At 37.0% G+C, this 16,911-nt stretch overlaps 1 protein-coding gene across 1 annotated transcript in view; it reads right to left on the bottom strand.

Annotated features, from left to right (window-relative positions):
* Positions 1 to 16,911, bottom strand: part of THEMIS (thymocyte selection associated) — a 143,699-nt gene that overhangs the window by 65,286 nt on the left and 61,502 nt on the right. Inside the window, exon 4 of the mRNA XM_065888630.1 lies at positions 5,062 to 6,110. Within this exon, the coding sequence (XP_065744702.1) occupies positions 5,062 to 6,110 (1,049 nt within the window). The remainder of the gene's footprint in view (positions 1 to 5,061; positions 6,111 to 16,911) is intronic.

Raw genomic sequence — 16,911 nt, 5'->3', positions numbered from 1 at the left:
CCCACAACACTGCTATTTAGAACCGAATTTTAGGCCCAGCCTCATTTATTTAGTCACTTTATAATATTGTTTTCATCTGATCAAGTATCAGAATGCACAAATCTTAAAGGTACTATTTTTACGTTGCTATAAGCCTAAGAGGAAATTTGAAGGGTCTCTTGGTACATTCTCATCCCTTTTTTTTAGACTTCATACATTATTTTCCCAAACAGTTAACGAGCACATTTAAAAAACAAGAATAAAATCCCTCAATGTCAAACGTCATGGGCCTGGAAGTATGCAGTCAATTCTGTTGAAATCCATCCCCCATCTCATCTGCCCCTGCTTATATCCAAACCACAATTCTCAAATTTCTACTACAGTTGTTTTTTTCTTATTTAGGTATTAGAGAACAGTTGACAATCTTACCTTGGAAAACAATTCTTTCTATTTATCCTAGTTCCAATAACCTGTCCTCAGACAGTCTTAATTTCTAAACCTCTTAGGTGAATGTGTAGGGCTCATAACCGACAATGGATACCTACTACAAGTGAATTTGGCTAACATTGAGTACATTCAGTTTCTTAATTAGACAGCCCGTACAACTATCCTGTTGTGAAATGCAAGAAATGATCTAGTAAAGCTAATGACACTAGGAAGACAAAAGTAAACTATATAATGAAGTATCTGATATTCTTCTCTACATATGTAATAAGGTATTTTAATAAGTTAAGTCAGTTTGAATAGTTAAACCCTGAATAAGCATCACAAATTGTTCTCTGAATTTAAAGCAATATTCCATATACAATCCAAAACCTTAGAGGCTGGTTTTCAGTGGCTGCTTCCTGCCTGCAAAGTGCTAAAAAAAAGTCATCCAACCACTTCAAACGCATACATAAATAGAAGAGCTTTAATGTAGATATCAGAAGAAATATAAAAGAAATATATAAAAGGATGACATTGTGATCATAAGAAATGGTTGGTTGTAAGACTTTTCGAGTACACTATGCAGAAACTGACAGAGCATCTGTTTAAATTTCAAAAACGATCTACTAAGTGGAGTCCTACCTTCATGGTGAGAAAAATTGTTGAAAATAAGGAGGTCAGTAGGTCTGCACACATGTAAATTATAGCATCCTCTGACATTTTAAACTGATTTCAGAGAAAATATAGCTCTTTATCGACCACACCAGAAATTATGAAACTTATCATAAACAAAGAATCATAGATTCTCAATCAATTGATAAACTTTCAACCAAGCAGGAATCTCCTGACACCATTACTGACCTAGGGTTTCCTAGCTTCTGCTGAACCCTTTTCAGGGATAAGAAATAAGTTCCAACATATTACTCCAAAATTGTCCTCCCTTTCACTCTCAGCTAGTGTTGTAATGGAAAATAAGAATGCAATCTTTGCCACAAAATAGCTCTTTAAATGTATAAAATAAGTAATATCATCTAGTACCAAGTCATTCAAGTTTAGACTCTCACTCAGTTCCCTAAACCATTTACAGAAGGAAATGGCTCCTAGACTTTTTAACATCTTAACAAACAACTCTTAATGTCTTAACAAAGTTCAGGTAATCAATATTCTTTAGGAGTGGGATGCAGAACTAGACACAAGAATCCATACGGGGCCTGAAAAATGAACAAGTAGTTAGGAATTATTAAGTTGATCTGGAATCCTACATGTATGAATTTAGTCAAAGATTGCATTTGTTTTCCTTTAGTAGCTGGAGATAATAGGAAATATATGTATTGGTCTCTGGCCCTGGTTCCTGGCACCGAGCTCCTGAAGCCCTTGTGACTTCCTAAATGATAAGAGCACTAGGAACATCTTCTTTTTTAATATTTGGTCTTTGACCCCAGCTTCTGACACAGGGCTCCTAAATCTCCTGGAATTTCCTGGGTGATAGGAGTGTCTTTTGTTCTAACAAGGCGACTCTGAGTGGGCTCCTGGATGGCTCCTGGATTGGGGCTGGTCACCAGAAACACCAAGCCATAATTAGAAGCTTGGAATTTTCAGCCCCAATCCCCATTCTCCAGAGAGGGGAGAAGGACTGTAAAAGGAGTTAATAATCGATCATGCTTACATGAGGAAACTTCCATAAAATTCCCAGAAGTACACGGTTCAGAGAACTTTCAGGTTAGTGGACACATCCACACTCCAGGGGGATGGTGTATCCTAACTCTATGGGACAGAAGTTCCTGAGCTCTCGGGACCCTTCCAGACCTCACCCTTCATGTCTCTTTATCTGACTGTTCATCTGTATTCTGTATCATATCCTTTAACTGGTAAATGTAAGTAGGTGTTTCCCTGAGTTCTGTGAGCCACTCTAGCAAATTAACGGAAACTGAGGAGGGGGTCCTGGGGACCTCTGATTTGCAGCCAAGTCAGACAGAGGCTGTTGGTAACCTGAGGACCTACTACTTGCAGTTGGCATCTGAAGTGGGGAGCAGTCTTGCGGGACTGAGCTCTTAACCTGTGGGACTGAGCTCTTAACCTGTGGGATCTGATGTTATCTCCAGGTAGATAGCATCTGAACTGAGTTAAGTAATTGCAGGACACCAAACTGGTGTCAAAGAATCGCTTGCTGAGGGAAAATTTCCATGCATCTGGTGTCGGAGGTGTTGTGAGTGTGGCAGTAATGTGAGAGTAAAGGAGAAACATAGGAGGAGGACTGAAGGTTTTTCCAAGCAGTAACCTAGATGAAACGTTGCTGTTTTGTGAGTTTCTCTAATAAAACGCGCAGATCATTTTCATTTGACATTCTTTCAAAGGGCATTTTAAATGTATTAAATTTATTGTTTTCTATAAATGGTTTCTTAGGATTTTTGATCTATTCCTTTCTGATTGTAATAGGCATCTACTTTTTTATATCTCCAGACCTTCACATACTGTTATTTGAGACATATTTCTATTATTTGAGACAACTAGTCCTTATTCCCTTCCCCACCAATCCTGGCTGTAGCTGGGGCAGTCAATGAATTGACTGAACCAAGAGATGGGCATGTGATCCAAAGTCCTTCCCTTTTTAAAAATTGGAACTAAACAAAGAGATTATGTTCTTCTCTAGTGATGAAACTACAAGATGCAGGAACTGTTAGAAGTAATGTCCAATGTGTGATGAAAAGGAAGACCCACTCTGTCTGTGTTCTAGATCCTGTTTCCAGTTGTCCCTGAAGCCTAGCTGTATACCCTGAGGTTCTCCAAGGGTACCTGAGCTACTACTTTCATTAAAAGGAAAAAGGGAAAAAGAGCCACTTTGCCAGCAAAACAAGTCCTCACTTAAATACAGATTTTTCTATCTAAAGTTTTTATTTATTCCTCCCTCCCAATTTTATGTCCTATGTTAGCTTTCTACTGTTGCTGTAACATAAACTTGGTGCCTTAAACAATATGAATTTATTATCTTGGAGTTTTATAAGTCAGAAGTTCAACAGGAGTCTCATTGACTAAAAGTAAGGTGTTAGCAGAGCTGTGCTCTTTTCTGGAGGCTCTAGGGGAGAAAGCTTCCTTGTCTTTCTAGCTACTAGAGACCATCTTCATTCCTTGGCTCAATGATCCTTTCCTCCATCTTCAAAGGTAGCAATGCTGCATCTCTTTAAAATTCTTCTGTAATCACATCTTTCTCTGACCCTGACCTTAAGTGAGAAAGATATTTTAAGGACTCTTGTGATTAACTTGGACCTACCTGAATAATCCAGGATAATCTCATCTCAAGGTCCTTAATTTTAAGTACATGTGCAAAGTCTCTTTTACTAACCTATGTAGCATATTCACAGTTCTGGAGGCTTAGGTATAGACACCTTGGGTGGGGGTGAGAGGATGGGGGTAGAGGGATGGGACATTATTCTGCTTCCCACTAAAAATGACAACAGCACTCCATCTCTCACATCATTCAATTCAGTATTAAAAATATATTAAACAGGAGAAGCCAGGCACTCTGCACATTAATAGCAGCCTGTTAATCAACATTATTTGGAAACAGTTGTTTAGTTTAGTTTCAAAATGACTCCTTCAAAATTGATTTTTCTAGAAAGGAAATTTCTGCTGGTTTTATCTTTTCCTGAGATTGAGTTTGAAGATGTTTACTGGATTTCCCCAGCATACAATCAGAATTCAATCTGTGAAATGTAGAATTAAATGTATTTCCATACCCACATCCTTGAAGCCTGAGGCTGCTATCATTCCTGAGTATACAGAGTAAACACAGCATCTCTCTTTGTTTTACTAATTGCTTTGTTTCCCCAAGCTGCTCGCACAACATCTGCCAGGGCAGAATGCACTATTTCCACACACCAGAGAACCACTGCCTGCCAGATAAACAACTTAAGCTCCGTGGTGTAAGGGCAAGTGCTTTCCAGGCACTCAGCAGGCAGTTTTCAAGAGGCAAAAACTTTAAGCAGATATGAAGCTGAAACGCCTCCCCTCCCATCTTTAGAGTGGTTATGGAGTTGTGGATTCTGCGATGATCTCATACTGCCTGCAATTTTATTGATTTTGTTTTTCAATAGAACTGTTAAAGATGACAGTTCTCAGACAGGCAGAATGTGGGCAGATGCCCATGTTCTCACACAGTTCTGCCAAGATATTTTTACATCTTTCCACACATAAAACGAAATGAAGACATGTGTTATAGATGCATGCTACTGGTACCCCCGCCCCCAGAAGAAGGGAGTTGATTGTGTGCTTGTTTCCTGGATGAAGTATTAAAACAACTCCACCTAGAAAAAAGTGAACAGCACTTCCAAAATAAAAGAGGTTTGCTTCGGAGGCACCTTATAAGCCATTCCTAATTACCAAAACACACTGAAACAGCAGTTTGTAATCATGTGTCATCCCTGCTAGTTCTAATTCCTAAACTTCGTGTCACATCTACTGGTTAAGCATCAAAATACAAAACGCTATAACAGCTTAGGCTCTGTTGATGTTCAATCATCTACTGTGCACCAGAAAGGCTCATTTCAAATATGGCATGACAGGAAGAAAAGTAAGCAAAAACTAGACTCAGAAGAGACTTGAAATAACTTGCCCCCAGAAAAACACTCAAGAGGAAAAACTGCAAAATCATAGCCTTACCTTGGGAGACTTGGGCAGACCCACTGTCTTTCCTTCTGCTAAGTTGAGCAGGCTTAACTTTGTTTCCTCCACAGAGGGATATTTGGGAGGGCGAGGTGGGGGGTACGAGAAAGAGTTTTCATATCTCCGCATCATATAATACTGTTCTTCAGGGATCTCTTCAACCAGAGTCTTGACTAGAAATGATCCTGGATCCCCAGACAAATTATTAACTAACTGAACAGTCATATTCACGCGGCCAGCAGGAATTTCCCAGCACTCCTTGGGGTTGGCAAAGTCACTTATGAGTAGATAAGAGTCTGTGATAGCTTCCTCCAGCCGTAGTCCTGGTGTAGCAGCCAAAATGTCTTCTTCAGTGAAAAGATCTCTCACAGAAACCTTCACATTGAAGGGCAAGTGGAACTGTGCACAGAGCTCAGAAATCTGGTACTGCTTCTTATCATGAATCACTTCTACGAAACCTCCTTCCATGTACAAAGGGAGCAGTGCTGCCTCATAGGATTTTTTGAGGATTTTTTCACAAGCCAGAACGTTCACCACTTTTTTGATCCCTTCACAGAGGACTTCCGTCGTCTGTGAGTGTTGCACTAGAAACTGGTCCCCGGCAGATACAGATGACAGCTCGTCATGGGGGGAATGAAAGGCTTTGGTGGCCACGACGTGGAGAGGCTCCTTTTCACTCTTTGCTATCTCAAGGTCATAGGGGGTTGGGAACTCCCGAGGTCGTCGCTTGAATTTGCCTTTATAGCTAGGGGGGATCAAGAAGTGTCTTTTAGGAAAATTGCTTCTAATTTCTGAAGCTAAGATCCTTGATGCCTGGCACTTTTTGTGGATCACAATGGTTTTCCCAGGTTGTAAAACGTTTCTGGGTAGCTGGTTTCCTTGGGGCGCTTCTATGACTTCAGCCACTATGGGGAACTCTTTACTGGTCATTTCAAAAAGATCTTGTGTAGATAACAGCTGAAGAAACCAGTTGGAATCATAACTGTCTGTAATGTCTTTGACTTCAACATCTAAACTGGGGAGGATACGGACTATATCCTTTCTAACTGGAAAACAAAAAAACAAAAAGACATTTTGTGTATCAAAATGTTGCTCTGAAGTAGTATTAAAATCACTCCAAGGGTACCATAAATAAATTTCATTAAAAAAAATCTCAGATGCTCATGATATAACATTTCTTATGTATGACTTTCCTTTTTTAAATTTAAAAATGAAATAGATGGTAAATAAAAACAACACCCATAACTCTGCCTACTTTTAGAAATAGACATTAACCAGTATCTTGGAGCCCTACAAACCTCACCAAAATCACATCCTCCTCACTGCAACCTAAGAGTAATCATTCTCCTGATTTTGGTGTTAACCATTCCCTTGCTTTTCTTTGTAGTTTTATCATACATAACATACGTGAATATATGTGCACGTGTTTAAATGTATATGTGTGTGTTTTTCCAGAAAACTTATTATATCATTTTAGGTCATGCTTTTGAGGTCCAGATATTGTACATAAAATTATCTTAGAAGAAAGTTTGGGTACTCCAAGTAAGACTCTTCCTGCATAAGGCCCAAGACACATTCTATATACAAATTCTATCCTGTGGGATATAACCGTATTGCAAAATCTTGGGATATAAAGTACTCAAGATTAATATACGGAAATGGATATCAAAATGCAGTCTTTTTCCAATGTGAAAACTATTTCTTTCTCCGCTGGTGCTATATTAACATCTAGTTAGAAAAGGAATGGCATAGGATGGGTTACAGTCAAAGGAGCCACTCAGGAACCCTAGATTTGCTGGTAGAGTGCTTACCAATGTATTCTTTGCCTAATGTGTCCCTGGGGACTAATGAATCTCTGTATTCTTTCCAAGAGCCCACTGTCTCAGAAGTCTTTCTTTGAGACTACAGAGACACTTAAAATATTGTCCTGAAATCCTCTGCTCTCCATATACTGTCCCACATAGTATCCTTATAAATGGTCTTGCATTAAAAAATAAAGTTATATGTCAATATCAACAGGATTTTATAATGGTTTATATTTTCTTGACATTTTCCTAACACTTAATGTTTTATAGCCTTTTCACAATCTACCATTGTTTCCCAGTACATCTAGCCACCCGTCTGTCAATATTCTTTCTTCCCTGTATGCTTTTGAAAATTAATAATTTGGAAGATTTAGAAGACAGAATGTTTCTCTTACAAAACTTACCTATATTATTACATTTTATATTACTGTTTATGCAGCCTCTGAAAACTATAATTTGTGTCATATTACTTGCACATGCTGTGTAACAGAGTTCCTAAAAACACAGTATGAAATTGCATTATTTTATTTTCTTGAACATAAAATAGAGAAAAGAAAAAACCGATGGTTGCCTATAGGCTGAAGTTCAATAAAAATTATAAAGATTCTCCCTTAAAAAAAGAACGGGGTGGGGGGAACGCTAAAAAAACCTTTACCAGTTCATTTTATAAAGTTTAGCAAACCCAAACCTTTGAGATTGTTGCCACAGGTTTCCCTGAACCCCAAGGTAATTGTAGAAACTTTAAAATCACACTTATTTGAATCAAAATGAACCGTGTTTAAGAATTGTAGAGCTAGGACTAGATGGGTTCATAGACTCAGGTCATTTCTCAAGTTGAGGGAACAACTTGACACTGGTAGAATAGATACCATTAAGGACTTTCTGAGGGCTTTAAATTGACCATAGGGACCCTAATGCAAGCTAGATCACAGTCTGTATTTCGGTACAATGGGTACGGTGGGGAAGAATTGTCTCAATAACTTAGGACAACTTTATTGCCAGAGAAAGCCTCTGGGCCAGGCTATCTAACTTCTGTTAAATTTTTATGTACCCAATTCCTGACCTATCTTCAGTACTTCTATACCAAATTCACTGAAGATGTGCTAGCCTATCTCATCCTACTTGATATATCAGCAGCATTTGACAGAGTACATTAGACTCTGCTAGAGTTACCTCACTTATTTCCTTCTTATCCTATAATTCTTCTCAACTTTTTTTCTGGTACTTCTCCTCTACATACCACCCACTCTCCCCCCCGCCCCACACACACCTTTTAATGTTTCTTCGTTCTCCTCCTTTCTCTGTCCACACTCACACCCACATGATCTTACACAGTCTCATGTTTTTAAGTACCATCTGTATGCTGATGACTCCTCAACATGTATCTCCAGCTAAATAATTCTCCTGCACTCCAGATACCTATTTAAGATCTCCACTTGGCTATCTAATAGACGTCTCAAAGTTAACATGCTTAAACTGAAATTCTGATCTTCTCAACCCAAACCTCATCTACCTGTTGCTCATTCTCCTTGTTTGGTGCAGAAATCTGAGACATCCATAGCTTCTCTCTCTTTTTTCCTAACACTCAACATCCATTACCTCAGAACTACTCTGATCTAAGCTACATTATTTCTTGTCTGGTTTATTGCAGTGGCTTCCTAAAGAGACTTCTTACAGTCAAATCTTTCTAGGGAAGCCAGACAGTCTTTTTAAATGTTAAATTGATCATATCTTTCTCCTGTTCATAGCCCCACAGTGGAAGTCCTTTTCACTTCAGTAAAAGTGAAAGCCCTTACTGAGGTCCTAGGTATCACGTTGATCTCATCTGCCACTGGGTTGCCTCATTCTAATTTACTGCTCCCTCCATGACCTCCTTGTTGTTAATCAGGTTTTCAAAAAGCCTGTTTCGGGCTTCCCTGGTGGCGCAGTGGTTGAGAGTCCACCTGCCGATACAGGGGACACGGGTACGTGCCCTGGTCCGGGAAGATCCTGCATGCCGTGGAGCGGCTGGGCCCGTGAGCCATGGCCGCTGAGCCTGCGCATCTGGAGCCTGTGCTCCGCAACGGGAGAGGCCACAACAGTGAGAGGCCTGCGTACCACAAAAAAAAAAAAAAAAAAAATCTTCCAACAAACAAAAGTCAAGGACCAGATGGCTTCACAGGTGAATTCTATCAAACATTTAGAGAAGAGCTAAGACTCATCCTTCTCAAACTCTTCTAAAAAATTGCAGAGGAAGGAATACTCCCAAACTCATTCTATGAAGCCACCATCACCCTGATACCAAAACCAGACAAAGGTACTACAAAAAAAAGAAAATTACAGACCAATATCACTGATGAATATAGATGCAAAAATCCTCAACAAAATACTAGCACACAGAATCCAACAACACATTAAAAGGATCATACACCATAATCAAGTGGGATTTATCCCAGGGATGCAAGGATTCTTCAAAATACATAAATCAATCAATGTGATAAACCATATTAACAAATTGAAGTATAAAAGCCATATGATCATCTCAATAGATGCAGAAAAAGCGTTTGACAAAATTCAACACCCATTTATGATAGAAACTCTCCAGAAGGTGGGCATAGAGGGAACCTACTCAACATAATGAAGGCCATATATGACAAACCCACAGCAAACATCATTCTCAATGGTGAAAAGCTGAAAGCATTTCCACTAAGATCAGGAATAAGAAGGATGTCCACTCTCACCACTATTATTCAACGTAGTTTTGGAAGTCCTAGCCACGGCAATCAGAGAAGAAAAAGAAATAAAAGGAATACAAATTGGAAAAGAAGAAGTAAAGCTGTCACTGTTTGCAGATGACATGATACTGTACATTGAGAATCCTAAAGATGCCACCAGAAAACTACTAAAGCTAATCAATGAATTTGGTAAAGTTGCCGGATACAAAATTAATGCACAGAAATCTCTTGCATCCCTATACACTAATGATGAAAAATCTGAAAGAGAAATTAAGGAAACACTCTCATTTACCATTGTAACAAAAAGAATAAAATACCGAGGAATAAACCTACCTAGGGAGACAAAAGACCTGTATGCAGAAAACTATAAGACACTGATGAAAGAAATTAAAGATGATACCAACAGATGGAGAGATATACCATGTTCTTGGATTGGAAGAATCAATATTGTGAAAATTACTATACTACCCAAAGCAATCTACAGATTCAATGCAATCCCTATCAAATTACCAATGGCATTTTTTATGCAACTAGAACAAAAATTCTTAAAATTTGTATGGAGACACAAAAGACCCCGAATAGCCACAGCAGTCTTGAGGGAAAAAAACAGAGCTGGAGGAATCAGACTCCCTGACTTCAGACTATACTACAAAGCTACAGTAATCTAGACAATATGGTACCGGCACAAAAACAGAAACATAGATCAATGGAACAAGATAGAAAGCCCAGAGATAAACCCACGCACCTATGGTCAACTAATATATGACAAAGGAGGCAAGGATATACAATGGAGAAAAGACAGTCTCTTCAATAAGTGTTTCTGGGAAAACTGGACAGCTACATGTAAAAGAATGGAATTAGAACACTCCCTAACACCATACACAAAAATTAACTCAAAATGGATTAGAGACCTAAATGTAAGACCGGACACTATAAAACTCTTAGAGGAAAACATAGGAAAAACACTCTTTGACATAAATCACAGCAAGATCTTTTTTGATCCACCTTCTAGAGTAATGGAAATAAAAACAAAAATAAACAAATGGGACCTAATGAAACTTAAAAGCTTTTGCACAGCAAAGGAAACCATAAACAAGGCGAAAAGATAACCCTCAGAATGGGAGAAAATATTTGCAAACGAATCAACAGACAAAGAACTAATCTCCAAAATATATAAACAGCTTATGCAGCTCAATATTAAAAAAAAAACAACCCAATCCAAAAGTGGGCAGAAAACCTAAATAGACATTTCTCCAAAGACATACAGATGGCCAAGAAGCACATGAAAAGCTGCTCAACATCACTAATTATTAGAGAAATGCAAATCAAAACTACAATGAGGTATCACCTCACACCAGTTCAAATGGGCATCATCAGAAAATCTACAAACAACAAATGCTGGAGAGGGTGTGGAGAAAAGGGAACCCTCTTGCACTGTTGGTGGGAATGTAAATTGATACAGCCACTATGGAGAACAGTATGGAGGTTCCTTAAAAACCTAAAAATAGAATTACTATATGATCCAGCAATCCCACTACTGGGCATATATCCTGAGAAAACCATAATTCAAAACCACACATGCACCCCAATGTTCACTGCAGCACTCTTTACAATAGCCAGGTCATGGAAGCAACCTAAATGCCCATCGACAGACGAATGGATAAAGAAGATGTAGTACATATATACAATGGAATATTACTCAGCCATAAAGAGGAATGAAATTGGGTCATTTGTTGAGACGTGGACGGATCTAGAGACTGTCATACAGAGTGAAGTAAGTCAGAAAGAGAAAAACAAATATCGTATATTAACACATATATGTGGAACCTAGAAAAGTGGTACAGATGAACTGGTCTGCAGAGCAGAAATTGAGACACAGATGTAGAGAACAAACGAATGGACCCCAAGGGGGAAATGCTGCGGGGTGGTGGTGGTGGTGGTGTGATGAATTGGGCGATTGGGGTTGACATGTATACACTGATGTGTACAAAACTGATGACTAATAAGGACCTGCTGTATAAAAAAATAAATAAAATAAAATTTTCAGAAATTAAAAAAAAAATTACCTAGAATTTGGAAATGACATACTTAAGTTTTCAAACTGAAACAGGCTTAATTAATTTTTATGGCAAATTTCATTATATCTAAGTATGTGTCTAAAAGAAAGATAAATCAACATTTTTTGTTTTCTTATAAAGAAGAAGTTAATTATATAAAAATATTTTTTAAACATAAGAGGGGAGATAAAACATTACAATCTTTATCAGCTTTAGACTACCACTGCTTACATTTTGGTATATCCAGTGTGAGTGTGTGTGTGTGTGTTTGTGTATTATACATTTTTAAACAAGCATTTTTATCTTACAAGTAACCCTCCCTCCCACCACCAGAAATGAAAATGGTTATAGAAAATGAGCTAAATTAGAAAATTTCCCAAAAAAGTTATCTTGACTTCAAATTGATAAAGAGATAAGAAGACAGCAACTCGGAGCATGAGAGACATTCCTGATGGTGTTTATTACAAGTTTTTCAGTTTCAAACTAATCTAAAGTAAAAACAGTATATATTCATGCAACCTTAGTTTACACTTCCCAAATTTTCTTCCTGGGTAAACATGAATTGTTCTGGTTTGGGTATGTTTTCTGTTTTTCCAAAGGGAGCTCTTGTGAAAAAAATTTCCATTCCATCTTCTCTAAAAAGGTAGCATTGGTTTCTTCTCTCTGCTTCTGAGTTATTTCATTAAACATTGTCTTTCTGCCTATTCTTTCAGGGAAAGTCCCTGTACAGTTAGGGCTAATGTTAATCATAATGTGATGCTTTTCTGCATTTCCCACTGCAACAACTTTTTTAGCCAAGTGTGAATTTGGGGGACCCCACTAAAACTTATCTTTAAAGAGAAAATAAAGGTATACATTTAAGTTTGGTTAATGTTAGGCAATGCATGTTTCCTTGAAGAGCTAATAGTCAATTCTGGAATACTCTTTGTCTCAACTCAGCATTCAAGTTGAATCCTTTGCAATTAGGCCTGAATTAGCAGTACATGGTAGGAAATCTACCGAGACAATCTTATTCAAGTCTTGAAGCAAGATGGTTGTTTCTACTTATTTTTTTCTTAACAAATTTTGTAAATTCTAGCCTGCAGTTTTTCTCAATTTCTAGTTTCTCCTATACTATTATTATTAAACAATTCATGTATTTTTTGCAAAGTTTCACTTTCTAAGTTTGATTTTTTAATTTACTTTCCAAGACTATAGTTATTTTTCTCTAAAGTGCTTTCATAAATCTTGTCTCCAGCTCTCATTTATTCTGTGAATTGTTTTGTTTACATTTTTGCATCACATCATACTCTTCATTATACAATGATTATTTGATGCACTAATAATTTCTGAACTTGCCTCATTCCAGACTTTTAAATTAAAATTTGCTTTATAGTTCATCTATTTGGTCTCAATTTTCTTTACAAATATTCTGTGAATTAATTTTTTTTCCATTTATTCAGTTTCATTTCAACTTAAGAGAAGCTATACAGTGAATTTCCATTTTGTTGGGTGGTCCTCCTCTGGTTCTACTTCTGTTTGTATTTATAAATAGATAAAGTTCCTTTTGGATCACTCTCCAACATTTGTAGCAGAAAAAAAAATCATCAGGACTTTCCTTGAACAGCCTTGCATTTGATATGGCTTTATTTGTAACACTACTCTTTTACATTTTCATTTAGTTTATAAAAGCTAAGAAAAGTGAAGAGCCATTTTCTTATACTGAATGATACAATTAACATGTTTTCTTCATTGATGTGTCAACTTGACTGGGCTGCTGTAGCCAGCTATTTAATCAAACACTGATCTAAGTGTTGCCGTGAAGGTATTTTGTAGACTGTGGTTACCATCCAAATAACCTGACTTTAAGTAAAGGGTGTTATCCTCAATGTGTGGATAAGCCTTATCCAATCAGCTGAAGGTCTAAAGAGCAAAAACAGAAGTTTCCCAGAGAAGAAGAAATTCTGCCTCAAGACTGCAACTTAAACTTCTGCCTGAGTTTCCAGCTTGTCAGCCTGTCCTGTAGATGTAGAACTTATTAGCCCCCATAATTACATTAGCCAAGACCTTAAAATTAATTAAATAACTAATTAATATATAATCATGTATAGACAATATAATATAATTATATATAATATCAATTTATATAATATTATATACTTTTTCTCTGGAGAACACTGAATGATCAAACGTTATTTATTGGTAGTTTAAGAATAAATAAATAAATAAAAATATATATGTATATACGTATATATACACACATATATAGTAAAAACTGTACTTTGCTTGCTGTTTGACGTTTTTATTAGCAGTAAGATTTCTGCCTAAAGGAAGAAAATGAAATGGAAGCTGGCTAGAGCATCCACGGGTTCTAAAGATCATGTTATGTCACAGTACTTTCAGGGAAACATTAGGAAAAACATCACTAATAAAAATTGAACCTGTTATATAAATATGTGATATCAACTTTGGTGCCAAAAAGTGAATATTCATTCTCCTTAGCTATTAAGTTCATAAATATGTCATTGTAACAAATCAAATCTGGATATGGTGGGTGAGAAAACCTTCTTGATACCTAAATAGGAACTTTGTACTGTACAACATATATAGACAGAAGCAATTATTTTAGTTGCTTCATTCATTCATTCATGTATTTAATTTATTGAATAATGAACATTTACTTTATCTCAAGCACTGAGAAGATAAAAATAAATACATAAGAAATTGACTCAGATGCTTCCATAAATTACTAAAAATTATGTTGTGTTAAAAAGATTAAGTTTATAAATTACACTTATCACTTAGTAATATTAGCAACCAGTCCTTTCAGGGTTATACTAGGTCCAGGAAAAACTCTGGCCTAGGACAATTTAAGTAAGTAGTGAGGTTTATGGGTAAAATATGTTGCTTTTCAACTCTTTCTTCCCTCAAATTTGCCATAGGGTAAAAAGGAGAAAAAGAAAGAAAAAGTTTCAATGAATCTAAAAGATGTCTGCAATCCTTAAACTAGATAAAGATTGAACTCAGATGGAAGAACGGTCAATGATTCGGTAGAATAGAAAAAGGAAAGCCTATGTGCCTAAGGAGTTCGAGTCCAGTGAAAAGTCAGCCTTTTTTGCCCCACACAACTCCCCAAAAGTTTTTGAATTGGAGGCATAAAGCCCCTCTGAAGGTGGAGGAGAAGGTAGAGGACAAAACAAGGGATTATGTGAATGTTTGAAGCATGGTTAAACCCAGGTCTTCAGCTTTAATTTGGGGAAGACAGGTGACAACCCCTCCCACCTCTCTCTCTGCAGGAAACAGTATAGGGTCATAGAATCTGGAAAGTAGGCATAGGTGAGCAGCGGAGAAGCATGGAACTGAAAGCAAAGAAGGGAACTCTAAATCTATGGGGGAACAGTGAAAGCCTCAGCAACTTCTCCACTCAGTTACAAGAGTTTCATAACCCCCAGGAGGTATCAAGAAGATTCTTTTCAGATGAAATTGAACAAGTCCTGGAGGAAGGACTCACAGGATCTGAATTTGGGGAATTCTCCAATGAAAAAGCCAACAAAATGAAACCTAAAATTCATAAAACAAAGAGCTTGTATATCAATAGTGCCTCACTTGTAAATTAAATTAAAAATGTGTCTAACACGTAAATATGAACAAATGGGAAATAATCACCAAGAATTTGAGGAAAACATTTAACAAGAATGACAGACTAAAACTTTAAAAAAAGGCCAAAAGAGGCAGATAAAATGCAAGGAACAGTAGAAAACTTTAAGAAATAGTAGTATATTCTCAGAGAGATAAGATATTGAGTCCTTAAAACAAGAACATGTTAACAGTTAAAAAATGATATAAGAAATAACTCTTAGAAATTAAAAATATGATAGCTGAAATTAAAAATTCATTAAAACAGTTGGAAATGTAGTTAAGAAATTTCCCCTGAAGGTAAACCAAAGACAGACATAAAATAAAGAAAATAGTTCTACATTAGTATGGGAGCTTCAACATGAGATTAGAAGTTACAGAAGGACAGAAGAGAAAAAACAGTTGAAAGGCAATTATCAAAGAATTTATCCTAGAAATGAAGGACCTGAATTTCCAACCTGAAAACTTTCCTCACAATGAAAGAACAGACCTACCACAAAGCACATTACTGTGAAACTTCTGAATACCATGTAATCTCTCAAAGGCAATATTGGAAACAATAAGTTATTTGAGTCCAGAAATTGCTAGTAAACACAGAAGCAAGTCAAAGAGTAACCACCAGGATGGTGTTAAGTCGAAGTCCCAAGACAACACTGTAATGGACTAAATGTTTGTGTCCCCTAATATTCATATGTTGAAACTCAGCTTCATAATGTGAGGGGGTCAGGAGGTGGCATCTTTGGGAGGTGATTAGAATTAGATGAGGTCATGAGGATGGAGCCCTCATCAATGAGATCAGAGGCCTTATAAAAGTCAGCAGAGGCTTTGCTTCCCCTCTCTGCTCTCTGTGTAAGGATACTGTAAGGATAAGGATACTGTAAGTCCGCAATCTGCAACCTGGAAGAGTTTCCTCACCAGAATTCCACAGTGCTGGCACCCTAATCTCAGACTTTCAGCCTCTAGAACTGTAAGAAATAAATTTCTGTTGCTTATAAGCCACCCAGTTTACTGTATTTTTATAATAGTATCCCAAGCTAAGACAAGCACCTATGTATTAGTTCTAGAGAGCCACAAATACAGACTGGAGCATGAGGTTGGAGGGTTCCAGGAGGAATACTTCAGGATAAAAAAAATAACAGAAGAGGTAGATCTCCTGACAGTTTGGGCTCTGGAAAATTGCAATGAATGGCTTTTTTTGTTTTCTTTTACAAAGATGTTGGAAAATACTTCAAGACTTAGGAAAGGATTGAAGAAAACTAAGAAATGAAATAGTAAGGTCATTATTACAGAAAAATAAAGCTATACAGAAATGAAATTATGGTCATTATCTACCACTTGATTCAGCAATGAACTGTCACAATAATGAAACTGCAAATGCTTAACCATAACTTATCATATACTGAGAGAATGGGAAAGGGAAGAGGAAGTAGGAATATAAGACCATTAAATCTTCATCACCACACATGGAAGTCAGTAGTTACTGTCTAAAACTGATCACTTGAAAAATAGCAGTATCCGTATATTATTGGAAATGTGAATGGAAATACAAGAAAGCAGGAGCGAAATATTTAAAGGAGTTACCTCAGAGTAGCAGAATGTGGGGGAAATTTGGGAATGGTCAAGGGCACAAGGTTTGTTGGAAACTTTGTCTTTTTA

The sequence above is a fragment of the Phocoena phocoena genome, chromosome 12 (genome assembly GCF_963924675.1).
Source record: "Phocoena phocoena chromosome 12, mPhoPho1.1, whole genome shotgun sequence".
Classification (NCBI taxonomy): Eukaryota; Metazoa; Chordata; class Mammalia; order Artiodactyla; family Phocoenidae; genus Phocoena; species Phocoena phocoena.
This window is presented reverse-complemented; position numbering and strand designations above follow the sequence as displayed.